This window comes from Embiotoca jacksoni, unplaced genomic scaffold (assembly GCF_022577435.1).
Source record: "Embiotoca jacksoni isolate LCO1_2020_lvr unplaced genomic scaffold, fEmbJac1.0.p SCAF_36, whole genome shotgun sequence".
Classification (NCBI taxonomy): domain Eukaryota; kingdom Metazoa; phylum Chordata; class Actinopteri; family Embiotocidae; genus Embiotoca; species Embiotoca jacksoni.
Genome location: NW_027185388.1, coordinates 275,635 through 302,711, shown reverse-complemented (window position 1 = coordinate 302,711; position 27,077 = coordinate 275,635). Strand labels below are relative to the sequence as shown.

General features: G+C 44.4%; 1 protein-coding gene across 1 annotated transcript in view; it reads right to left on the bottom strand.

Moving 5' to 3' along the window:
• Positions 1-27,077, bottom strand: part of LOC138208248 (VPS10 domain-containing receptor SorCS3-like) — a 198,875-nt gene that overhangs the window by 105,095 nt on the left and 66,703 nt on the right. The window contains 1 exon segment of the mRNA XM_069166008.1: positions 17,974-18,041. Within this exon segment, the coding sequence (XP_069022109.1) occupies positions 17,974-18,041 (68 nt within the window).

Sequence of the window (27,077 nt, the reverse complement as noted above, 5' to 3'; positions counted from 1 at the left end):
TGGGAATCCCGTGGCAAAGTACGAGAGAGCACGTGTGGGCGAGCTGAAAAATAGTGCAAGCCTTTGATTCAACAGCTGAGCATCATCTCTCCGGTACCTCGCTTTGAGTTCATGGAGTGAGAAACGCATTTATGTATATGCAAACAATACAGGAAGAAAAAGTGGATGGTTTTTCTGGGTTTCCTCCTGGTTCGTTTCAGTAATTTGCAGGTGAAATGAAGACTCTAAAGTCAAGTTAAAATAGGACTAAATTTGGGTGAAAAGTCAGGTATTTTAATCCTCTTAGCAACAAAGAAAGGGGAGATATTAAAGGAAAATGATGGAAAACGGTACGACTTCTTTCTTCGATCACCAGATTTCACCACAATTGAACTGAGATGTTGGAGCTGCGTAGAGGACGGTGGTGTCTGAAACCACCATCAAAAGACCAAATGAGGGAATATGCCACAGTTTAAGAATACGTTTTTTTTTTGTTTTTTTTCCCCCCAGATATTTGCATTTAGCAACTATCGTCAAGGTTTCGGAAAGATCATAGTTACGCAGAGCAAAGCATAGTTAAGAAGTGGTTATCGTTAGGCAAGTATTCCACTGAAGCTAGATACATCTGAAGACCACCTGAAACCTACAAAGAATGGACAAAACACACACAAAGGCTGTTTCCACAAAATTTCCGCCTAAGTAAATACACCGGACTCAACCACTGGTCAGTAACAAGTGGAGCGTTGCTGGTAGATGGCAGTAGATATCCCACGAGTCACATGAGTTTGTAACCAAACAAACATGGATGGTGAGGCCGTGTGCCAGGACAGATCTGTTCAACGAAGACGGCAACCAACAGTGACGTCACCCTTTGGCTTGTCAACGGTTTTGGCCGTCGCCATCTTGCTAGTTCGGAGAGGTTTGGAGCATATTTGGACGAGCTGGGGGAAGAAGTGAGCGGTGGATCTGACTCGATCTGATTGGAAACCCGGCGATACTACGTCCCCCGCACCGATAGCTGAAACCTGACTGCACCAAAGGCCTGTGAATCAAACAGACGAGCCCCTAAAGACACGGCTTTTGGAGGCTTATTTTCTAATTATTGATGGGATTATTTTCATATGGATTGCCAGAAAACTAATAAGAAGGAGCGACTAGCAAAATTGAAATAACTCGTGGAAAAGAACCTACTGACTTCGAATTCTATAACAGTCTATGGAGTCGGAGGCTTTTTGGAGTCAACCTCTGGTGGCACTCGGTGGTATTGCAGATAAAGGCGCTTCCCCGTCTGCCTCATTTTTTAGACCCGAGAGCTCCGTCCATTTTAACACCCAGTCTGTGGATTCAACAGATACGTGATCTTATATATAACTTAATTTAGTTACCATGATGTTGGTATTTCCAAATGGTCTCCACCATTTGAATAGGTAGGTAGGTAGGTAGGTATGGTAGGTAGGTATATACTTTATTAATCCCCGAGGGGAAATTTTTTCGCCACAGCAGCATACATACAGAAGCAATAATAGAAACAATAGAATAAAATAATAGAATAGAATAATATAATAGAAAAGCAATAAAATAAAAAATAAAATAAAATAAAATTGAATAATGAGGCCTTTGTGCTTTCAAAGGATTTATAGTTTGCCAAACTAGGGAAGATGGCACTCAAAACACAGCGGCAGAATTTTCCAAGGTCCGGTGAGTGCTGAAGGGTTAGGATTAATAAGAAGCACCTGCAGACGCAAACGGGTATGTGTCTATAAATATTCTCAGTAACACGTGGGATGCTAGCGGGGTTACTTCCATCCAAATCCAGCCCAGTTTTAACCCACAGTCGATGTCTAGACAGCAGGACGAGAGCCGAAGATCAATGCTCAGTGGGTCAGAACTGCCCTCGGTGCCGACTGGGATGTGTTTTGTCTGCGTGATGGCCCCGCAGCGACCGGTGACCTGTCCTGGGTGTTTCCCTGCTATTTAGTCCGAGGCATGAGGAAGGGAAAAAAAAAAAGGCTCGAGCCTGGCGGTGAGGCTGAACAGGAGGAAGCAGGCACACAAACTGAACGGATGGATGAGTCGCCCGAGGCAATTAGTCTGTTACTCGCAGCCAGTGTGCTGCTTCAGTCAACCAGTAGATTATTAAGAGATTTAATCCAAAACACCGAGCAGGCGCTCCAGACAGAATCCGGGCAGAAACGCGGCCGTACTAATTCACCGCTGGAACAAGTACGGTCTTCGGCACGTCGGTCGTCCGGCGCAACACCACCCGACCTCGGTAATAAACATTTCAATACATTTCTGATGACTAAAATTGAACGTTACAAACCCAGCGGAGGTCAAATTCATTGGCCGAGCTGCTGTATTGAACAACAGCAGATTGTACAATAATAACATAATGACCGCTGCATGAATGGAAAATTACAAGCAACAGACAATCTTCTTCTTTTGAGTGCTGTGACATTCACGAGTAGCTGCAGTTATTAAAGTATGACAGCATTTTTTTTTTTTTTTAAACTACTTCTGATGTCTTTCGGAGGTTTATTCTTGTCTAAAAAAAGGAAACTATAGCAATGAATGTCCATTTGGCTTTTTTAAATACTGCCACAAGGAGTCGCCAAAGTCACAAATTTAAATCCTATGAATATGAGCCTTAAATACACTGCTGTAGCTGTTTGGTGGTGTTTTTTGAAAGAAAAAAAAAAAAAAAGCGGCTGATCCTGGGTAGGTTTTTGTTTATTTTTAAATGTGTGACAGGGTCTACAGTCGACAGCAGGTGTGAGAGAGGAATAAAGTATCACACTCACGGGGGAGAGAGAAAAAAATAATCACCATCATTTTAAATGCGATTTAAGACTTCCAATCTGCATTCGAATCCACTTTTACTGTGTTTGTTGTAAAGCACGCTGGAGCCCGTGGAAATGCTTCCCTGCATCTGAAATAGCATCGGAGGGTTGGAATTACCGTGTGCTGTGGGATGTTTAAAATTGTATATTTCCAGTGGCCTCCATCAACAAATGGACGTTGTTTCCAAGTCAAGACACAGAGGCAGGCATTAGCTCGTTGGGATATTTGCTGTGAATACAAAATGGTGATATTACATGAGCTCTAAAACAAAATAAAAAAAATAAAGCATGAAGATGGCGTTGCAGCACGTCTTGAACAGAGGCAGCAAACATGCAGCTTTTTTTTTTTTTTTTTAAATAATCACTGCTACCATCAGCGGATCATATCTCAGCAAGGAGAGTCGTAATGTACAAGCTGTCGAGGAGTTTATCTATGGAATATACACTCGGCCAGTGAAACCCTCCACACACACACACACACACACACACACACACACACACACACACACTCACACACACTCACACATGCCTGCATCTTTCCATGTTTTCACCTAAGGCAACTGCTACACTATCTTTCCTCTAATGTAAAACCCACTGAAGCATAATTGAAAATGACTTTGGAGAATTGCCACATTGAGATTGCGAGATAGTGTCGTCGCAGGTGTTTCTGCGCGAGAGCACGAAGTTGTCAGCGAAACACACGCGAGAGCAGAGGACGGTGAAGCGTGGAAAAAATAATGGCACCTCGAAAGACTGAGCGCCGTACGCCAAAAGTCCATCTTTCTTTCAATAGATTCAGTAATGTGTCCGTATCCGTCCGAGCGTGAGTGTGAGTGTGTGTGTGTGTGTGTGTGTGTGTGTGTGTGTTCGTGGGAGATAGTAGAGGGAAAAACGTAAAAGCAAGCCACGTGTGAAACTAACAGAAAAGCAGGAAACGTGTCCGCCGGCCGCGCCGGACCCGACGCCGCCCGCTAATGCAAAGCGCCGAGGAGGATCTCTCACGGTGTCCCGCGCCGCCCCGTCAGGCCCTGCCGTTGCCCCGGCAACGGAGCCCGAACCGAACGCGGCGTCGAGGCAACACCTTAAAGGAAACAGCTGGAGCGGGGACAGAAGTGCTGACATCCGAAGATCGCTCTCGGTGACAACATTTGTCGTGTATCCCGCTCGCAGCTCGTGTTCTCCGTTCAACCTTGACGGCGGGGCGGCGAGTATCTCTGCCCCCCCCCCCCCCCTTTTCACCGGCTCGCCACGCTCTGCAATGCTTTTCTCCATAATGAATCTTTAAATATGACATAAAACATTCAAAATTCCTCCCAGACATTATGACTTTTTCATTAGGTCCAGAAGGACTTTTTAGGTTACAAAGGATAAACTTGCTTTTTGACATCGGCCTCGCATCATCCCATGACTTCACTCACCTCAGCCAACCCTCTTTTTTTTTTTTTTTTCCTTTTTTTTTTGTCTTCCTCTCCATCCACTCCGAGTTGAACTGACAACCAGACTCCCTGGCAGTTTAACACAACTGTAGAATATCTGATTTAAATCTTTCTGAGTTTAGGAAGAAAAAAAAAACCTGAGTGTATTTTTTTTTTGGAACTCCGCAAAAGCTACACGGCCAAAGAACAAGCTGAAATGACTCCCATTAATTATTCATGGAAGGAGAACGGCCCAGAAAACAGAGGGTAGATGATTACAGGGTGTATTGTTGGAGAGTGGCGGCGCAACGTAGTGGACGGTGAGCTCGAGTCCAGCGAGGTCTCCGGAGTGTGGTGAGTGATGATAACTGACATGTCGGGGTCAGGAAGAGACGAGAAGTCCAAGTACTAAAAGGAGACCTGCATATAAGTAGAGGAAGCTTATAGCTACCATGCTCGTGAAAGGTGGTAGGTTGGTGGCTCAGTTTTCTTTGTATCTGAGAGAAAACTGCAAATTCACATTATTCGAAATACTCAAGTGGCCCAATGGCAACTTGCGACACATAAAAGCACTTTCGATGCAGTTTGAAATGCATTCGCAGCAAGTTAAAAAAATTAGGAGCATTTCCAACTGTATCACCTCCAGTCTGGAGCCAGTCAGACTTACCTAATTACATGAATAATGAACTTTAAGTTAGTCAAATGGAGAGTCAAAAGAAATTTCAAAAGCTTTTGTACTTAAAATCCGTGTATAAAAAAAAAAAAAAAAAAAAAATCTCATCATGAATTAAATCAAATGTTCTTGTAATCTTCAACTGCCTGATCAAACAAATTAGTTTTCCTTGTATGTGTGTGTACGTGTTTGTTGTGTATCAGCGAAGCGTTATCTGTAATGTATAACGTTTGCTACTGTATCATCACTGTGTAATTTTCTCCTAACAGTACCAAATGTATTTCAGCCAGCAGGCTAAAGCAATCAAAGTTGGCTCTTTGACGTGATTGGACGTTTTTTTTTTTTTAGATTTGTTAGTTTAACATAAGGAAAACACACTTTTACAAAATGTCACAGCTGACAAAGTCCGAGGGCTCTAGATTCGTTTCGCGGATATTCACGTCTTTGCATCGACTTTATATGTAATCGCTCTGCGGGAATAATTGACTTTACGTTTGGTCTGAGTGTAGCACTGCCTAAATCCAACAGACATGCACACATTTTGGTGAACGTCCTACGTGTTTGCTGCGGCCTTGAATTGAACCAGGTTCAAGGATGTCGATCAACTTCCTGCATTTCTGCATTTTACTACTGTATTTTATTTCTAAACCTGCACTGCAACTTTTATTCAATTTTTAGCTTGCTTAATGTTTTAATGACTGTTTTTAATGTTTCAATCAATGTCCTTAATTGTTTTTACATTTCTTTTGCCTTATGTTTTGATGCTTTTAATGGTTTTATGTGAAGCACTTTGAATCGCCTTGTTGTCGAAATGTGCTATTCACAAATAAACTTACCTTGCCTTAGTCCCCATTACACTCTGATTCAGTTAATCATATAAAAAAAAAAAAAATCAAGGTGACTCACGTCTGTTGATATTGGATGTAAATCAGCCACTTGGCGTGTATCACCACGCAGGAGTCAATCACAGCCATAAAATATAAAAGACGGTTTTCATTTTGGGTCTTTATTAGCACGGGCACGATTAGAAATGTGATTAATGACTAAATGTGTGCCAATACACACACAAACCCAAAAAAAATATGTGTATTGGAAGAGTGGGAAAAAGTAGTAAAAGCAAGAACAGTAAAAAATGATTTCATGTTTATGAAACTATTGGTGGCATTACTGATCAATTCTATTCCTCCATAGATGATCATTTAAACCAAACTGCATTGGTAAAGTAGACATTTTCTGTGAGCTGCATCTAATCCACTGTCCTATTTTCCTGCAGTGCATACCTGCGGGGAGATTGTTAGGGGCGTGGAGCACAGACACGGCGGTCCGGTGTGCGTTCACACATCATTTCCTCACTTGTGTCCGTCTCGTGGCGTTCAGAGCTTAATGATCTGTCCGTGAAAGTACTGAATAACTCTAAAAAAAAATACGTTATTTTTGTTGTGGGTACATATGTGCTGAGGCCAACAGTTGGGAGAGAAGTATTTTTTATTTCAATTTTAATACATCCTCCACCGACTGCAGGAGCATCTCTGACGCTCCCCTTTTTTCTTTTTTTTTTTTTCCCCCAGTGTAACGGATGAGGGTTGCAAACTAACTTTTGATTTATATGTGCCATAACTCCTTTGGAAATGTACTCATCATGCAGCGTGTATATGCAGAATCCAATATTAAATCATTCCCTCCTTTCCTGTCAGCGCGGAAAGTCGCAACAACTTACGAATGCGAGTGTTTAGCAGAACCCCAGCTGTTTTCTCCGGCGGAGACTCGCTAAAGTAGAGCTGATAAAAGCTAGGCGGCGGCGTAAGAAGTCTGAGCACGCTCCCCTTTGTTTGATCGCCTGCTCATTTGCCGGCGCGCATCCTGTTGTGCCGGCACAGAGGTAAATACACGTTTTGTTGCCATTTCCAAAGAGAAAGGTTGTTAAAAAAAAAAAAAAAAAAAAAAAAAAAAGTGCTCTGCTGGAAGGTGAGTGGGAGCTATCCTTCACGACTCCGCCGCGCCTTTATCTGCCGCCTTTCTTCCTCCTGATAAGCAGCTCTGGAGCCAATCATGTGAAACTTATAACTCAGACATGTGGGGAAAAAAAAAGTGAAGTTTTACCGAGTTAAGTAAGAAGAAGGAGGCAAAAAACGAACAATAAACTTTCCTCCAACCTTCACTAAACTTTTCCTACTGTGCTTTGCACACTCTTCATGCTCGTAGCGTATTCAGCAGTCCTGGCCAGCGTGTCTCCAATTTGGCAGCGAACCATCCATAATCTCAACAGATCCGAGCCGGTGGCCCTCGGCGCTCGCTATATAACTGGCCGATATGCAAGTAGCCGGCAGCTGGCACGGGTGGGGAAAAAAAAATAAAATATGTACCTTTGCTATAGCACCCAGGTCGCCAGCTACACTACATCACCGCAGTCCGGCACCTCGCTGCGGGCGACTGATGTCATAATGTTGCCCTCGCTGGAAATATTTGTGTCATTTCGCATAAGCTCTCGGGAGGCGGGGGGGCGGAGGGAGGGCAGGCCCGCCGGGTCGCTGTCGACCGACACGGGACATTTTGCATTCACCCGCATGAATCCACAACACGGGCAGATTTAGGTTTTCAGTAAGAAGCAAGTGATGTGGATGGATTACACACCAAACTACTTTTAACCACGAAACACATTTCTAATCACAGCAGCATCTGGGAGGCTGATGGGACTTTAAGTTGATTACCACAAACCGAAAACAACAAAACCGGAGAGAGAAAGAGAGAGCGAGCGAGAGACGCCCCCTAAATCACCGCAGTATGAAATTCCACGTCGCCTCCGGAGAAAAGCCTCGTGATGATATCCGCCATTTTCTCTCGCGACAGGAAGCAAACGACGACGTGCTGCGGGTGATACAGAAAAAAAGAAAGAAAAAAAAAAAAAAAAGGCCCACGAGTGTGTAATTAAAAAGGTAGGAATTTAAATATCGGTTGAAAGGAGCGGAATAAATTACATCTTTAATAACAGCCAGCCTGATTTATGCTCGATCTACTCGGAAAAGCAAAAGTAATTCACATGAAGATTAATTTTAAAGCAGCATCTATGTGATACAGTACGTGGTTGTTTTTTTTTCAGGCTGCCCCCAAAGGGTCAACGTAATCCAATATTCGCTCTGTTTTAGCTCATTTTTTTGATCTCTACCAATTTCTGACGGAAACATCTGACTCTTTCGCAGCTAATTGCTGACTTTTGCTAACATTTGGTGTTGGGGCAGGTTTTGTACAGTGGTAAACAAATATCTGAAAACAAGGTTGATGAGGGTGGTGTGAGTGAACCAGAACGGCAAAGTTGCAGGCAGTAAAACCAAAACAATAATTTAAAAGAGGATAAAACAGTTTGCATTTAACAAGGCGGTGGTTTCCACATGCAGAAAATGTTAGTCGCACATTAGTCGACTGAAAAATCAAAGTTGACCAAGTTTTAATTGGTCGTTTAGTCACAGCGAGAAAAAAAAAATGATGATCTTTCTGTCCTTATTGAATATTATCATGACCGGGTCCCCGTTCCTTAAACGTAATTGTAAATCACCCATTATTCCTTATAGACCTCTTTAACGCACAACCTTCCTCCTCCCCATCTCCACCTTATTATTTCATCCCGCCTGCTTTCTCTGCTCCACCATCACCGCCAGCGTTTATGCTCCGGTGGTCCTGCCCTATCTCCCATACCTCATTGGAATCATCGCCCTTGAAATGGCCTTACAATGGAGTCAAAATGTCAAAATCTCTTTAAATCAACCGGTCTTCTTACTCCCTTGCAAAATGGTCTCTCCGTGTTGAATATTATCCTGAACGTGCAGTAACTAATCGACTATCGGCTATTAGCTGATAAGTGGACTCTTTAGTCAGGGGGCAGCCGTATTATTTTCCATGATCCGTTGTACAGGTCACTATCTTCCTCCTCTTCAGCAGAGCTTACAGCAGCTGTATCAATCGTATCCTCTCCCGAGCCCCCTTTAAAAAAAAAAAAAAGAAAAAAGAAGAGTACTTGAAAAGTTCTGGCGAATCCAGGCCAGCGAGGTTTTGAGGTAAAAATACCAAGTCCAATTGAAAAAGGTCAGAGACATCAGGTGGGTCTCTGCGAGAGAGCCGGGCCCTTATTATAGGCACTGACCTGTGAAATATCACATAGCCTGTGAGCATGCTCGGCAAAATGATGCAATTTGAGAGGATGTCACTCTTCACCCCCGGGTGACCCCGTCCTGGCACTAAGGGAGAAGAGGAGTGTGCAGCCAGGGACTGATAACACACAGCGAATTCTCTCCCGCTCGCCATCTCCCCGTCGGTCCCTGGATTTTGGCGAGGGAATCCCCTCCAACAACAATAGGCCCCTCTCCAACGACACTGCACTTTTTCTGGGCATAGCGAAGAGCGAATGCTATTTCAAAAGGGACATATGGGAACAGTAGTAGTTATTAAACTGGATAACTTGAACAATAACTGAAAAGGCCGAACACCACTATAACTACACTATTATCAAGGGGGAAAAAAAGTATTTTCAGAACAAAGAATGCAGGAATTTCTATGGTAGTGAATTCAATTGAAAGTATATGACTACAATAGGGAGTGCGAGACACAGAATAGAAAGAAAAAAAAAAAGTGTTTTAACAGAGAATAAATATGTGACTGTCTTTTTTTTGAACAAAATGCATCGGCAGTGTTTGGGTCTGGCGTACCCTGACCCAAAGTTACAGCGTGAATATATCTGGATGTGGCCACACAGTAGTCTCATCATACCGGGCGTAGACCTCAGGTCAATTTTAACCAATCGGCATGCCACCAAAGCCCCCCCCCCCCCTGGTCTGGTTTTAAATTGTTTTTAATGAACACCAGCAGCGTGATGAAGCGCTGAACGTTTACACTGCGCCGAGTTACGCTGCGCTTGTTACTGTCACCGGCCGTCCAATCACAGTGAGAGAGGGGGAGAGAGAGAGAGAGAGAGAGAGAGAGGTGGGACAAACACGGTTAAACCCCAACACTGGTCGCCGATCGGTCTGCCCTTCAGAGCGGCCGAGCCGACGTTAATACATGCAGCGTATCCGGACTACAAGAAAACCGAAGCCGTGAGCGACAGCATGTGCCGGGGCCAGGCTAATCGTGGACACCCTGCGGTTTCTCCGTGTAAGACAGCGTTTCTGACGACTTTATTCTGACAGAAATCAATGAATTCAGTATATGCTTGAGTTGAGGCTCAGTCCCTAATTAAAAAAAAAGAAAAGACGACTTCAGGAATGCATCACTTGTACCCGAGATATACCACCATAAAGGTCTGGTGAAATCAAGGTTTCGAGACATCCGTTGATCCTCAGTGTGTCAGCGGACAGGTGCAAAAAAAGGTTTTTTTTTCAACAGGGAAAACAGCAGTATTCAAATTCCTGTTTTTTTTTTCTTTTTTTTCTGACGGCAGCTACTGATCCCTTTAGTCTTGCGCAATAATGACAGAAGAGGCTAACTTGCTTAAATAAATTGTCCTACATGTAGACTGCAACTTGTGTTCATAGAGTAATTATTGAACTGGTATCTGCAATATTCAAAAAGTAACTCCAAAAAAGCTCAAACTGTGTTTCAGTAATGAAGCATCACACGGATTTAGCAGTGTTGCTGTTATGTTCGGCTGTACGACTCACCACAGACGCGTCATTAAAAAAAAAAGAGGTCAAACTGAAACTGCAGAGGTCGAGATAGCCTCGATCCGGTCGAACAGCAAGAACCGAACAACCCCTGATGATCTCATCAGGGGGTTTGACAGGTTGAGTAGTAGTCTCATGACTCGTAATCAGACTCTATGTTTAAATTAGCGAAATTCCCCCTTTGACTCCATAATATGTTCCTCGTTGCTAATTATTTTCCAGACCTGAAGCAACCAGTGTTGCACACGCACAAAAAAGATCTCCCCACCAGTTATCTGACTGTTGCCTCGTATTTCATTATCACTGTCATTTTCACTGACACTAATTTCAGGCAGTTATTCTCATAATGAACATTTCTTCAGACCAAACATCATTACAGCTGTAATCAGGATGTTAATAGGGGACAAAGAAGAGTGAGGAGAATGTTTTTTTTTTTTTTTTAATTTTTTTATCAGATCAGTGTTAATTTGCTGAAGGCTCAAATAAGACCAATTAAATCAAAAATAATTAGACTCGGAACGCCTGATCACTCGGTGTGGAAATTTGCCGTAATGAAATGGAACTGACAAAGACAACAGCATTGTGCTGCGGAGGATTAAAAAAAAAAAAAAAAAAAAAAAAAAAAGCCCAAAAGTTGGACAGTCGCTACATGTTTATTGGTGTTATCGTTTAGAAGTATATTGGGGGGGGAAAGTTGTTCATTTTCACAGGTATTGATTGAACTCTATCTGTACCGCAGAGATAACGCAATAAGTGTTATCGGGGAGCTATTTCCACTGCAGAGGAAGAGAGGCTGTGGAGCCACATTACGGCACTGCGTTGGAAAATGTTCACAAACTCCACAGAGCTTTTAAAACCAGACGCAAATGAATTAAAAATGTGCGACGATACTTGTCGGTTGGGTATTTGGGCACGGTTCATAAACATGCTACATTAGAAGACCAGTCACAGCCTTATACCTCATTATCTAGTGGTAATGTCATATGTGTAATTTGTTTTGCAGGGAACATCGTCGTCAACTTTACTACCAGTGTTCAAATCTTGATGGAAAACATAGTTATTCACTGTGGCATTTTTAGATCCGGCCTAATTCAATTTCTTATTATTATAATTACTTCTCGTGTGTCTGTGTGAGTTGATTTGGTTAAATATTGTTTTTAATTTGTCTTAATTTAGTTCCATATCTTAATTTGTTTTTCACGGCTTAATTGTTTCAAGTCCATCTGATTCTCTTAATTGTGTTTGATGTGTAGCACTTTGGTCGAATAATGCTCTGTGTAAATGCACGCTTTAAATAAACCGACTTGACTTGAGTATTAAACCTCTCCTGTCAGGCTCAGTGACGCTGATCGAAAGAGAGGAGATTTATTTGAATATAAATTACACTTTTTGCTGTTTAGAGAAAACACCTAAACGATACAAAATGTAGTCCAGGCTTGCCGAAAATAACTTCGCGGCTGTCCAATCAGATTAAAAATAGCCCGTTTGGACGAGAAAAAAAAGCACAATCTGGCAACCCTGCTTACATGACGTGCATCGTGTCGTTCACTACAGTATATCCGACACACCCTTCGCAACGTAGCGTTGCTCAACATACCTGCAGGATATTACATCGGTCTGAGACACTAATAGCAACAAGTTCTGATCAACGTGACCATTTTCTCAGAAGCTGAGCGGCTGGTCTCGGGTGCTGCAGGGAACAAGTGATCTCATTACCACTGCTGAAGAAACTAAAGTGGATGTTTTTCACCCTCTGTGTTCCTCTCTTTTATAAAACTGGTCAAAACGCCGGTGAAGGTGATCACAAGCAGCCGGTGTCAACAACAGAATCAAAGCTACAAGACAAAGTCACAGAGTTTAAGTACTTTTTTGGGGGCTGCAATAAGGACTGAAAGTGTAAATAGACCGATCAGTCCACTAGAGGTTACCGTGTCAGTGTCACCAACAACTACATCGTTAGGTTTAGAGCACAGACTGTATTTAAAAGTGGACGCAGCTTCCGGGTCTGAAAAATGAGGCCCGTGCAGAAGTGCCTTAAAACCACCGAGTGCAACTAGAGCTTGGCTCCAAAAAGCCCCCGGCTCTATAGACACCCATTCAACTAGTCTCATTCTAAGTCAATCAAAATTTATAAATAATAACAAATAAATATAATTACAAATAAGCAAAATAATTCAATAGAATTTCTCCAAGAGTTATCTCGGTGTTGTCAGCTAAAGTCGCTTTCTTTTTAGTTTTCTGGGTTCCATTTATCGGTCCAATTTTGGGGGCGTGTCTGTTTGATTGACAGGGCAGTGGCGCAGTGTAGTTACGGCTATCGGTGGGCGGGGACGTAGTGTCTTTCGGGTTTCCAATCAGATCGAGTCAGATCCACCGCTCTCTCCTCCTCCCAGCTCGTCCAAATACGGTCACTCCCTGCTCCGAACTAGCAAAGATGGCGCCGACCAAAACTCAAGGCTTCGTAATACTCCAACGTTGGTCCCCTGAAAATCCGGCGTTCGTTCCATCCAACCACCTCCAACAGACTCCGCCCGTCTTCGTACTTCTTTACGTGACCTTCTTCGACACGCGTTGGGCTGGTCATAGGTGCGCGTACTTGTCTCGCCCCCGTGGAGGCGAAACGTGACATCGGCTCGATATCTTCTGATGGTCGTGTTACAGGCTTCGGCAAGATACCGGGGATTGGACAGTAACAGAAATGAGATTTTTTTTTTAAAATTTTAATCAAAGCCCGGTGGACACTTTGTACCACGGGCGAGGTCAGCCGCGATGCCGAAACCTACCGACTCTGACAGTACACTCAGTTCAGAGGATGTTTTTGTTGTTGTTGTTTTACTTCCCAAACCTGCATTAAGAATTGCAACGACGTCTGAGTCATAGCTGCAGAAGAAATAAACACCTCACTCTTGCTTGTGTGCGTCGTATAAAAAGAAATGAACATCAGCTCATCCTCGTGCTTTCCAGCTCAGTAATTCAGTAACACACTGCGAGCGCGACTTCAATAAACTCCCCGCACACTGCCGAGAAAACAACTGCTGCATAGGCTTGTTTTTCAAAAAGTACAAGTATAAAATGTGTCAAACTCGTCCGGTGACGGGAGGGAAATACAACTTGACTTTGGTGTTGGCATTAATTTGCCCACTTCTGAGTACCTGCAAATGAGTACACCCGCTTGTCATATTTGATAAATTTTCCTCCGCAGAGGGACAATACTCCAGAGGCCAGATGAGAGAGGCTGAACAACTTTGAAGAAGAAGTGTTTTGTTGAGTTGATTTATTGTCAACAATGAATAGCTCGCCTTCATCGCTCCCCTTCCCCCGCCCCTTCCTTCCCCCCCCCCACCCTCACCCCGTACATATGTGAAGGCTCCCTTTGAAAATTATGCAGAGGCTGTCTGATCAGGTTTCACTGTTTAAGGTCAGGATGTTCATTAAATTTGACAGACTGACTGGCCAAAACTTTGAGGTGTTGCCACCGCCTTGACCTTTTGCACACAAAAAAAAGAAAAAAAAAAAGACGGCGTCGGACTCGCCATTCGGTACGATTTCCAGTGAAGTGATAAACACTCGTCGACGGCTCCTCTTCAAACCCCATCAGAGCTGTGATCTCAATTAGCTGGCAAAGGAGAGACGAATCGCGGACCCGAGTTGACACGAGACAGCTGTTTGTTTTTTTTTTGTTTTTTTTTGGGTGGGGGAGGGTGTTTGGGCACAGTTCAGTGCTCCTCTTGTCTTTTATCCTTCTATTCTTACCCCTTTGTGAAATTATTTAAACAACCTCGGCTTGCGTCCTTCCTCATGTTTTCCCGCCTGGCGTCGGATACGTGGGACGGCGAAGCCCGGACGGACAGCTGCTCCCCTCGCTGTCGGCCTGCGAGTGACTGACAGGGCTGCCGACGACGCTGCTCTCCAACCGCAGTGACGTCCCCCTTCTCACTGCATGTATAAGTTACTTCACCTGATTGCGGCTTCACTTCGGAGCTCAGCTGTCGCGACGCATTTATCTCCGGCGACGGTGTCAGGGCTCCTGCTAGTTCAATCATCTTTCATTGGTGTGCAAAAAAAAAAAAAAAAAAAAAAAAAGTGCTAGGCAGCAGAGGACAATCCCGTGACATCCTGTCAATATTGCTTGCCTTGCCTTGAGGGTTCTTATGTAACCGGTTGGGGACTTGCGCTAGTGACAGCTCCCACAAATGTGAGGCGCAAATGGAGAACATTTGGGCTCCACGGAAAGGAGACAACACAAGTCCTCGTCTCCAAAACTGTAAAAATAGAGAGTGAATAACAGGCTTATAATGATTAGTCAGTAGACTCTGAGCCTGTTCTGATAAGGCACAACAATGCCGTATCCATCGTCTTGTACAGTGATACCGGGCCGCATTGCACGCAACGCATTCTGCAACCTTCTAGAAAGGCGTACGGCTGCGTTGTCAACAGATACGACCTGGTTCCAGTACAGAGATCTCCAGGGCGCAGATGGTTCAGTGCCCCAAAACTGTAGGTAATGACCTTAAAACACACAAAAAAGGTTTCCGTAAATATCTTAACAACATGTTCTAGACAGGCCTGGCTCCGCCCACCTTACCGCTCACAGCTTCAATCTTCACTGGGATTGTAGTCTGGAAACCCCGTCTGGCATTAACGTTTGCTGAACCACTCTACATGGCTGAGCCATCAGCGACCGGTCGGATTGGTTTGAGATGTTGCTCAAGTCAAATGTTCGTTTCAAAAGCAGTTTAAACGATGGCAGCGGTGGCGGAGCTAAATGAAGCGACACAAATAGTCGCAGCAGCACGAGCAAATATCAAGGCACTGAAGCCGAAGCAAGAGCGACGTCTAAAATGTGAACATCGTTGTCAGGGAGGCTTCGCAGCGCTACACGTCTGACCCGGACCGATCAGCGTTCACGTTTCGGACACGAGTTCCTTTGTCTTCGGGGGAGGAGGGTCGAGAAGTTGTCAATCACAGCGGCAGAGACACGATGCGCGACGCAGACCGTCGTCCTATCGGTCGATGTCAAGGTACACGTCGTGGGATATGTCAAACTGAGCAGGTAAAAACACAAAACTCCCGACACGCTGGACTTTTCATCGGGGTTTTGCGCGGTTCCCCCGACGCTGCATCGCTGTTGGTCGTTCCGAACGTTCGTATTTAGGCCTGACACTGGACATTTGTCAGCAATGACAAAATTGGGTCAAAATCAGGCTGAATAAAAAAAAAAAAAAAAAAAAAAAAATTCCATTAAAAACAAATATTCCTGAGGACATTATGTTGAGGGAGCTCCGTTAAATATGTCCGATGCCGGTCGGCAAAGATCACCGAACAGTAACGTAGGACAACGCGGTTTATGAATGCATCTCATGCAACAAAACGTTGCTCTTCCAGAAGTTACCTTCCGGCCGCGTTCAGTTTGCATTGTGACGGTTTTCACCTCTCCTTCAGGCCACATTATGTTCCCTCTCCGCCATCTGTGGCGGTTACGACGGGGCGTATGTCTGGGGGTGTTTACGCAACGGGGACTACAGGGATCCTCCGAGTGAACAGATTTCCACTTTTGCACATAACGTGCGATTCTTCTTTTTCCAAAGTTTTTGAAGGGGTAAACACAGGTGAACAAGAGTTTGAAAGGATCATTTACGTCTTATCCCCGTCGTGCACGCAGACAGTTTCGAAATACAGATTCGCATCGCCAAACGTCGTTATCATTTAATTATTTCAGGAGCAGACGATTTTTTGATACAGTGTCGGCAGCTCAAATGTCAGTGCGCAGTCTTACCGCGGCATATCAAGGGACTGCATTTTCTCTGCATTTATTCAAACACCGCTCTGTGGTTTTTTTTTTGGCCTCGGGATCCAAATTACACAGTAGCTGTCTAAATGTCAAAAATGTCGAGCAGTCACTTTGGCACTGCTTATCATTGTCAAGCTACCACTTCAAGCTGGGCAGAGCGAACAAACTTAAGAAGTGTAAATGTTTTGTGCTTTAAAGGACTGTCATCTCTGAAGGAAAAACTAAAAGAGGAACGCAGATGGAATACTGCTTTCTCTTTTTTTTTTTTTTTTTGGTAAACAGAGCTGCTGTCGTTTGAACTCAAAAGTGCAACTGGTATCAGTGGCGAGAGGGGCCAGTCAAAAAAAACGGCAATTTGATCTGAATCAAAGGACCGAATGTCCTTGAGTTGCGAAAAAATAAGTCACTCTTGTTCTATTTTTCTCAAGAAAATAAAAAAATGAACAAATAAAATGCTGTCCTTCCTCGTCCTAGTTCCTTCTAACCACCCTCTGCAGTAAAAGGGGGAATTGTCTGTGACCCCATAAACGAATGCAGTTTGGTAACAATATATTTGGAAGTAACACAAGAGTTATGTTGGGTATCCCCCAGTGGCGATATGGCCGGCTGTAAGCTAACTGCTTGAAGCTAGATAATCCAGTCCTTCTATTTTGTCCTTGCACCTTCGGTTTGCAAAGGCAAAGAACAAGGAAAAGTTGTTACAATCTTGTGACTTTATGGAGTTGGTCTCCAGGTCTAAAAAAAAAAAACCCAATATGGCGACGACCAAAATGCCAGACCGGAGACTCACGAACCAACGGGTGACGCCACGGCGGGTTCTCGCTTGAGAGAAATTTTGAAGGACGGCGCGGTCGGTGAGTTACATTCGGACAGTCGCTGTGCAGAAGGAGTTCAATCGGTCAGTTACCAGAGGAAAAAAAACCAACAACCTTCGTCCTGAAGAAGTCCGGTTTCCCTGGAAAACACACCCTGTCCTGCGCGGGGTATCGCCCTAAAACTCAAGACGGGGGAAACGACCGCACGCGCATCGCTTCGATACGCGTCTGAAAAACAGGTTCCGCGTAGTCGCAGCCCATCGGGGATGCGTTACCTTGCCTTTTTTTTTTTTTTTTTTTGCAAGTGTCTTTTTCCTCTTTACAAGCGCTCTCAATGTTTCACAATGTTTTTTTTGTTTTTTTTTCTCCCAGCGGGGGCGAAGAAGCTGAAGCGCATCGGATAATAGCGAGCGAGAGCGAGAGCGAGGCGAACGGCACCCTCGCGCCGGAGAGGCCCGTCCCGAGGTGAGGACAGGACGAACGCGGCGACCGCAGACGGGGCGGGAGAGGAGGGCCGACGGACGATGAGCTGGGCACAAAAAAAAAAAGGAAAAGAAAAAGAGAGCATTTGGTTTTCAGGTGTTTAACCGCCACGGTTCGATGTGGTCGGGTTCGTTTCCCCGTCAGCGGGGAATGATCTTTAACGGATGAAACAATAAGATAAACACGGGGAGGGGGGGTTTAATCCCGCAGAGGCTAATTCCACCCTCTGGTACTCGAGAGCGCATCACGGCGTTCGAAAATAAAAAAATAAAAAAAGAGCAAACATCCGCATATTTCATGAAGTGAAAGTCGCCCTCCGTGCTCACCTCCAAAGCGTGCTCTCCGTGACGCTGCCGATGTGAAAGTCGTAGAGCTTCGTGAGGATCAGGATCACCTGTGAAGAGAGAGGACAATTGAAATATTACAATCGGGGTTTTTTTTTATTTAATTTTTTTTTTTTTATAAGACGCTCGAAGTAAATCGGGGATCACACGCGAGCGAAGGAGTTCGTGTCTCGGGGAGAACGACGGCCGCCGTGCCGGGCTGTTGTCTGCGAAGAGAAAGAAGGTCGGAGAGGGCGAAGCGTGCGATCCCCTTTCACCCTCTCCGACCTGCTTTCCGACGACCGACGACCGAAAACAACGAGATTACAGGACACGGCGGTCAAAACGAGTTTACGTCACGGGAGCGCGACCTTAAAGCATCGGCAAGACTTTTCGGTAAATACGCTTATTTTGTTTTTTTGTCGGAGACTTTGCCGATGACCGTCTCCGAATGGGACGCCGACAGACTGCAGGTTAGCTTAGCTTAGCACGAAGATAAGAGTTTTTTTTTTTTTTTTTTTTTTTTTTTTTACAGAAATGTTGCCGTTTCTTCTCTGCTCGGTACAACGGCAGCCTGCTTTTCTGTTTATTACAGGTCATAAAATTTCAGCTTCGGGGGGGAAAAGTCAGGGAAATTTTTACAATTGACTTGGATTGGAGACCCTGATTGAAAAAAAAGTTTAAAAAAAAAAAAGGAAGAAATTGTCAAACCATATTATTTGTAAGACTTGGAGCTTGGACATTTAGAAGGAGCTGAGAGTAGAAGAGTAGGAGCAGTGCTCCTTTTACAGAGGAAGGAGGCAGAGGAGTATCGGATCTGAAATCAGATCGGGAGGAAACCCCCGGGGCCCATCCAGCACACGGCCGTCGTTATACACCCGGTCCGGCCCGGGAACGCCTCCGGGCCGTCCTGGAAGATGTAAGGCAAAGCGAGGCGACGGAGACGGACGTCGAGGCTGACTCGCCGCCGTCTGACCGAGCTGAAGGAAAATGAGCGCGAGGACGGAAGATCGTCTTTTTCTTGAAGGCTTTTCTGTGGCTTGCGGTCCCGCGTGGCAAAACAATTTATCGCCTCGGCATTTTACAATATTTGCACAAGAAGCGTCACGAAGGGCAGTTCAAACTACGCGTGATATCCTGTCAATGCTACGTCAACGCATCCTGCAGACCCCCCCCCCCCCAACTCCCCCCCCATCCCTTCCCCCCGTGGGGGAGCCCGATCCGACGGTGAGATAATCAGCAGACGGGGGGGGGGGGGTGTGTGTGTGTGTTTGATAAGCTCGGAGCAAATCACAAGACATGAAGGCCGAGTGTGCCGTGACAGGATCAGTGGTCCGCTCCGGAGTGGCAACTCTGCAGCACGGGGACAGCTGGGGGGGGGGAAATAAAAAATAAAAATAAACACTGTTTATTACACCGAACCATCTGGTAGCAACATCCACACCTCCCACCTCTGGGTTACGGAGGGCAGTCAAAGGTGTGTGGAGGGACCGTTGCCCGGGGCATGCAATTATTTAGCATTCAAAACACACTTGACCCGACCTCACGGTGTGTGTGTGTGTGTGTGTGTGTGGGGGGGGGAGGGGGGGGAGGGGGGGGGGGGGGACCTCGCTTTACATAATAAGAAGCTATTTCTGTGCGTCGGTCCTCGTGCTGTTGTTTCGCTCTTCTGTTTTCCTTCCCTGACTAAACGACCTCTGCTCCTCCTCAGTAGCATCCACGTCCCTCGTTAGTGCCCCCCCCCCCCCCCAACGAACTTCGGCATGCTTTAAAGCAACCTGACAAGCTCCACTTGAGTCACTTGGCCGGGAGGGGCCCGCGGGAGGTGCGGCCGAGTCCTCGGACAGAACGGGGGGAGGTGGTGGGAGAGGGTGGGGATAAGAAGGAAGTCTGTGAAGAAGGCCCCCCCCCCCCCTCCCACCCCCAACCCCCCTCCTCTCCCCCTCGCTCGACCTCCCTTTGGTACTCATGCCCTGGTCGATGCTCCGAGGGCCCCGCCGACGTCCGGGCCCTTTAAACCTCTGGACGAGGCCTCCGATCGAGCCGACCGCCGGGGCGAGGGACCCCCGACGTGCCACGGGCCCCCGAGGGATCCTCCGACTGAGACTGTGAGCATACGGCTCGGTCCGGGCAGGATTGCGGTGTCAGGGAGAGGGCAGCGCTGAACGAGAAGAAAATGGACTCTTCTCCGTGAGGCTGCACAACTGAATCAGCGGGTGTGTGAGAGAGCTTGTGTGTATTTTGTCGGAAGTGATTCGGGATGCCACTGGAGGAATGACTGTATCTATGAGAAACTGTGTGTGTGTGTGTGTGTGTGTGTGTGTGTGTGTGTGTGTGTGTGTGTTTCTGCAGCTTTGTGTGGTCTCTTCTGCTCGAGTGACACGAGTCGTCTCACCCCCCCCCCCCCCTCCCCTCCCCTCCTCTCCCTCCCCTCCGCGCACCCCTTTGATGACAGTCTGCATTTGAAATCCACGTCGAAACAACGAGGACACCGGCTGAAACAAACACAGAGACTACTTTTGTCCCTTCCAGTGCGTCTGAAGAAAATCTTTCAACAAAAAAACTAAAACAACAACAACAAAAAAGACGTGTCTCCGGGAACTGAAAAGCCTTTTCACGCCATGTTTAATGCATTAAAGCCGCAGACCCGGATGATTTCAAAGAACACCAGGCAGGATGTTCTTTCTGCTTATTTACATGTTTGCTCACAAGCGTTCACGGTTCGTGTTCAACAGGAGGACGAGAGTAAAGAAGAGCATCTGTGCTCGACGTGCACTCTCCCACTCCTGAGTCCCCCTCGTTGACCTGTAATTATTGAATCAAAATGTCAGTCGCATTTTTGCCTCGGCAATTAACCAACAGCGTCGAAAACATATTATTAGCAGAACTAAATGTCCACGTCTCCTCCAGTCAAAGTGCCACGCACCGTTTTCCGAATGTTGGTTCAGCCCGTAGCGTGCTATTGACGGTGTGAGGGACTTTTCTGAGGTAAAAAAAAAACCAAAAAAACTCAAGCTCCTCTTTTAGCGGGGCAATAGTTTAATTGTGTTCACGACCCGAGGAGGCGTCACCTTAGGTGTCAGGTAACGATAAGAGGCCATTAAATTAAACCTGGCTTTCAGTGCATGTGTTCATTCAGGCTGAATGATGGCCCCGAAATCAGTTGGCTTTAAAGGTGAATAATAACCAAAAAAAAGGCAGATTTGACACGTTTTTCTAATTTTGTTTAATTCTCTTTGTGAAGAGAATGAAGCAAAACAAAAACGGACAAGAAACATTAGCATGAGATTAATCAGATTCCTCTGTGCAGCTTTTATATCGTTTTGTTAATTAATCCCGTTTAATAATTCACTTTATTCTGTTCAAAGTTTCCAGTGGTTTCAAAGCATACAACAAAAAAAAAAATTTAAAAAAAAGATTTCCAACATCTCCCAAAATACATCTCTTTAGACCCTTTGGTATTTCGGCTCAAACGATTTGATAAAAACGTCCGCTTTGGACGCTCCGTTCGTAACAAAACAGCTCTCCGTGCCTTCGATTGCAAAATGTCCCGTTATACTGCAGTGGTGATAGTCTCACACACATCTGAAAACAGGCTGCAAACAAAACGTCAGAACCGGCGACACCAAAATGGCAGCTGGGAGCGATCATTATCTGGAAGTGATTAAGCTTCGCCGCCTCTTTGGTAGCATGTCAACAGCTGAGCAATTATTTTGCCGATTGAAAAGAGCTGTTTATGAGACACAATGTCAACCGGAGGCGACAGAGTCACCGGCTGATGTCGAGCACGGCTTAAAAAAAAAAACCGCGGAAACCTTTCTCACAATTTGGCAATGACCACGAGAGAAAATGAAGCCGTTGACTTGATGCGAAGTGGCTAAAGCGGCTACGCGGAGAGGTTTTCGAATAACATTGTGACAAATTAATGGAGACAAATAGAGAGGTCAAATGAAGGGGGAGACAATAATAGGGAGTATCTGGCATCATATTTTGCCTTTTGTTTTCATACGATCGAAAATGAATTGAATAAATGCAGATAATTAATAATCATGCAAGATTAAAGAGATCCGGTGCTTTCTAAATTCAGATTTCCATTTCTTTAAAAAAAAAAATAAATAAATAAAATATATATATATATATATATATATATATATACTATAAAGCAGGTCTAAGTGTCAAAACACTCAGCGACTGTGCTGTCTTGTATGTCGGTAAGTTTGTGATGTCACAAACTCACGCTCATGTTATATGTCCGCCCTCAACAAAGCCCGCTGTTTTAAAAACAACAGCAAGAAACAGAGGCCGGTCGTTCTGTCGCGGAGATAGAAAGCTACAAGATCGAGGACAAGCTGTGGTTGGTCTGGGCGTGCGTCACTCAGAAAAGAGTCAACCAATCAGAAGAGAGGGTCGTCAATATTAATACGCCTTAAAGACACAGGCACAAAACAGCCTGTTGTTGCTGGAGCTCCAGAGAGATGATTAAGAGATGAGATGTAAAAGTATATTTGGGATTTACAACCACAACATATTTATATTTTATGGGTATCAAGACTACAAATAAAACATCATAAAATTGCAATTAAAGAGACCTTTAAAATTGCGCTATAAAATATTTATTACACAACAGATCCAGTAAGGTGTTACATCAACTTTGCACTTAACCTAAGCTCTACTTTACAGCTTTTTTTTTGTGTACCTAGCATTTATTTAGTTTAGTACATAGCCCTTTTTGTTTACTTGATAGCCTTAATTTTGTTTACATTATACCATTTTTTTGTTCACTTTATAGCCTTTGTTTGTTTTGTAGTCCATAAACTCCAGACTCCAGGCCCAGCAGTAAAAAAGCATTGATAAAGTTAGTTGAAAGTGACAGCAAGTTGGTTACATATGTTGCTTAAAATGTTATTTCAAAAAGGTTTCATGTTGAGTGTTTGTACTTCGTCTTATTTTTCGGGACCAAAGAAGTGCCATAATAAAGCCGTGATGGCCGACAGACAAAGTTAACAGCTAGCTGCTACTCCAACATTTAGCAAGCTAAAAATACTTTTCTGACGAGTTAAAGAACGGACGGGGAGAGCAAATATGAGTTAAATTCATCATATTTTCATCAATATTTCACGACACATACTTCATAAAATATGGATTTTTACATTGAGAATATAGTATCGAAAACATTTGTAATAATTAAATCAAGGGAATTGTTAATATTATTACATTGTTCTGATTCTTTTGATTAGAAAGATAAAAGAAAAAGCGGACGCTTTGTCCTCTGTTGGCTCTAATTGCCGAATTGCCCTTCGACAGTGACATTTTCTCTTCTGATGTTCAACAGTTTCGGGATCCATGCAGAGTTTCTGTAAGTCGGGGGGGGGGGGGTGTGACAGAAAGCCTTGAGCCATCTCTACATGCCACGCAAACGCTGTGATGCCAATCCTCCAATGTCAGCCTCAAATAATGTGAGGATTTTGAGTTGGGGGTAAAAAAAAAAAAAGAATTCGGAGAGCTGGTGCTAACGTTGGCGCACTGCGTTATCGTGTCCGACTCCCTTCATCTTTATGTTTCCAGTGACGTGGTGCAGATAAAGGGTAATATGTCAAGCGTAAGCAGCACCGCATGTGCATGCACGGCACACGGGTACATCATTATGCCCATGTAAGCACCAGCCGCAGAGGCAGAAGAAGCCCCTATAGCCTTGGAGGGATTCGAATGCGTCTTACGATCGCACCATCGCAGCGAGGAAAGATTAAGAAAGAGCGAAAAAGCAACAACAACCGAGGTTACCGCTAAAACTCGCCACTCTGAATGTTGCAATTATCTCATCAAGTATTATACACAAATTAAATACATCTACCACTTGTGAAATTAAGGCCATCAGCGGATGAGAGGGGAGGGAATTAAGATGTAAAAAAAAGAAAAAAAAGAAAAAAGGAAGTTGTGTTTGCGTGTGTGAACGCGCTCCACCGGGGGGGGGGGGGGGGGGGGGGGGGGATGCAGTATAGCTGCTGGCGTGTTACGGTCCCATCAAGGCCACACCAGGGAGAAGGACTGCAGTGCCGTGCCCCTTCTGGACATCACTCACTCTCCTCCCTCCCAGCTCCCTCCTTCCCTTTCTCTTTCCGTCACTCCGCGTCTTCATGCTGCCTCTCACGGTTTCTGTCTCCACCTCTCACCGTCTGAATCCCCCCCCCCCCCCTCCCCCCTCTCATTTTCTCCACCCTCCTTTCTCTGTCTCTCATTTATTCCAGCCGTCATGTGTCCGTCGCTCCCTCGTTCCCGACTAAAGCCTCTTTATCTCTATCGGGTCTTTTTATTTTAATTTTTTTTACTCTTCCCCCTGGCATCGTTCTCCCCTCGTTTTTTTTTTTTTTTTTTACCTCTTATCTTCATTCTCCCAGTGGTTTCTCATATTCCTTTCCTAATGTGCCCCAACCTCTGCTCCTCACCTTCACTCTCTTCCCTTTTCCCTCCGGCCGTCTCTCTTCCTCACATCCCTCCTCGCCTGCCTCACCATCCTCTTTTAACTTTTACTTGTCTGTCTTGTTTTGTTTCCTTCTTCCCCTCCGTTCACACAACAATTTGTTTTGACCTATTAAACCAGACAGGCGCAGACTTTGAGCTGTGCACTAATAGAATGCCTAATTAAAACCACTTTAAAACGCAGTGGTTGTCAAACGGCAGTGATGACAGTGAAGTTAGTTTGATACCTAAAGGGCCTTTTTTTATTATTTTTTTTATAAGAGAAATAGTTTAAGAAATAACCTCATGATGATGATGATGAAGTGCAGGATCCTAATCAATATTGTGAGATGCAGCCTCTGATATTAGTAATCGTTATGCACTCATTAGTTACTTTGTGTGTGAGTTAGCGCAAAATCCAATATCCAAAATCCAGTTTGCAAAATCCAATATTTTAATTCGCACTGATCAATATGATTTTAACATATCAGCAATTCATTAAGCGGTGAAGTTTAATGTGAAGTTGCTCGTATCCACAGATAAATATCATCCAATACGGCACATTGGCTCTATTTTACAAATACCTTTCGCCTATTTTGGGCCAATGTTTTGGTTTTCCAGCCACAAAACTCGACGTTCATCATCACCCACCGCGAGCAGCTATCTTTGGTAAAAATGAATGGATGTATAAATGGTCCACTCACCCTATAGCAACTTGACATGTAATATATATAAACATAGATCTACCCAGTCTCACGACTAAAGCGTGAAATAGACACGCTTTGGGCTGTCTAGGCTTTGAAAGTGTGAAACTTGCACGTAAGTAAATGTCATGTGACCAAGGTCCCGCAACAGAGGCAACAAAAGTCCAGGACGTGATGCTTTTGTTGAGCTGTTTTTGGTTTCTTAACCCCAACCATGTTTTCTTTTCCTTACCCAAACCACGTGTTTTATCAATAAGTTTCCTTTTCCTGTAAATCACATGGCTGTAAGCGTGCGGTAGGTTTCGTTTTGGTCCGCGACAGGAAAACGTGTAACTTTCACGCCTAGACAGCCCAAAGCATGGCTATTTCACAGTTTGCCGTGGTACCGGGTTGCAAAGATATATAATGCAGTTCCAATATGTGTATACTCAGTATTTAAGGATCACCTTAAATACTTATAAAGATACTCTGGTTGAACTTTTCAGGAATCAAATATCTTAATGTTCTTCACTGAATTGCTTCATCATTGAGCGGTACAACCTACGTTTCTGCTCGAGCAGACGACATGGCATTCAAAGAAGAGCTGCAGGATCAATGCGGCGCTACGAGGTGAGGGAAAGGTCAATTGATAAACCAATCAAGTGGCGTGCATGGCAGGACTGAGATTGCGAGCCTATCTGCTTCATCATCTCAGCTGGACTTCTAGACTACGGGAGGAATAACCTTTCCAGTGTGCCGAGATAGACCTGTTATATACACTGTGAATCCCCCAGGAGAAAAAATAAAAAGAGTTTTAGGTGCTGCGGTTTTCACAACACCATATCCGACCTCAGCTTCAAAGACTTTAGATAGAAATGTTTCCATAACAACCGCGGCTCATATAACTCCAGCTATTCTGGATCCACAGTTTCTAAAAGTCTAGAGAAACCCATATCGTCTTCAGAGGGGATTAATAATTTGTCAGAGGCAAAAAAAAAAAAACTCTGGTAGGGGTGATATGGAAATCCTGAAATGTACCTACTGCAGCGTCAAAAAGAAAATTGGAAAGTTATTTCTTTTTCTTACATTACTTTTTGCTCAACCGCCATGAGATGTCTGCCTAAAATGCAAAGCATGATGCTGAGTTGCTATAGGTGCAACATTTTTGCTGCCATTTTGAATGATAGCACCACGCTGCCGGATGATTCATCTAAACAAAATAAACAAATAAAGAAGCTACGGTTCTAAATATTCAAATCAATCTTAAGTATCTCTTGGCATCTATTTCATCCTCCTTGGAGCGTGCCCAGGATATGGTTTGCTGCATAAAGACATTTCCACAGTGGAAGGTGTAAGCCTCACTCCCGCACCTAATTAGTCTCTAAAAATATTTGCAAAATCAAAAGGAAATCTGCATTGTCTTTAACAAGCACAGAGAAAAACGCTGCTTTTCAAAGTGTCTGGTTTGTGTAAGAACAGCTTCGATGTTATTTTTAATAGTGTCCGTTTGGACTGGGCTATTTTTAGGTATTTCGTGCAGGACACCGCTATTTGTCCATTTTGCTCTCCCATGGTGCATCTGTCTCTCAGGCCAGCTCTTGAGGAAATCAAGTGAAGCAAGCACTATCTGGCTGTCCGCGGAGTCTGCATCGGGGGTTAGAGCGTATCACAGTGCAGAGCAACAAAGCCCTGGCAGACCCCCTGACTTTTCCTTCATCTTAATGTATAAAATAGGAGGACAGACGGAAAAATGAAAGTGGTGGAATTTCACTGACACACAGACAAGCCGAGACATCAAACTAAAAAGACGTCTTACAATCTCTCAAAAAGTAAAGAATGTGAAACTATATATATAAAAAAAGAAAAGAGCAGCAAAGCCGTTTCATTTTTTTCTTTACGCTCCATCTGATTTTCACATCTTATCATTGGAGGGTTAATTCAGAGGAAGCCCTCAGTGACAATCTGGAA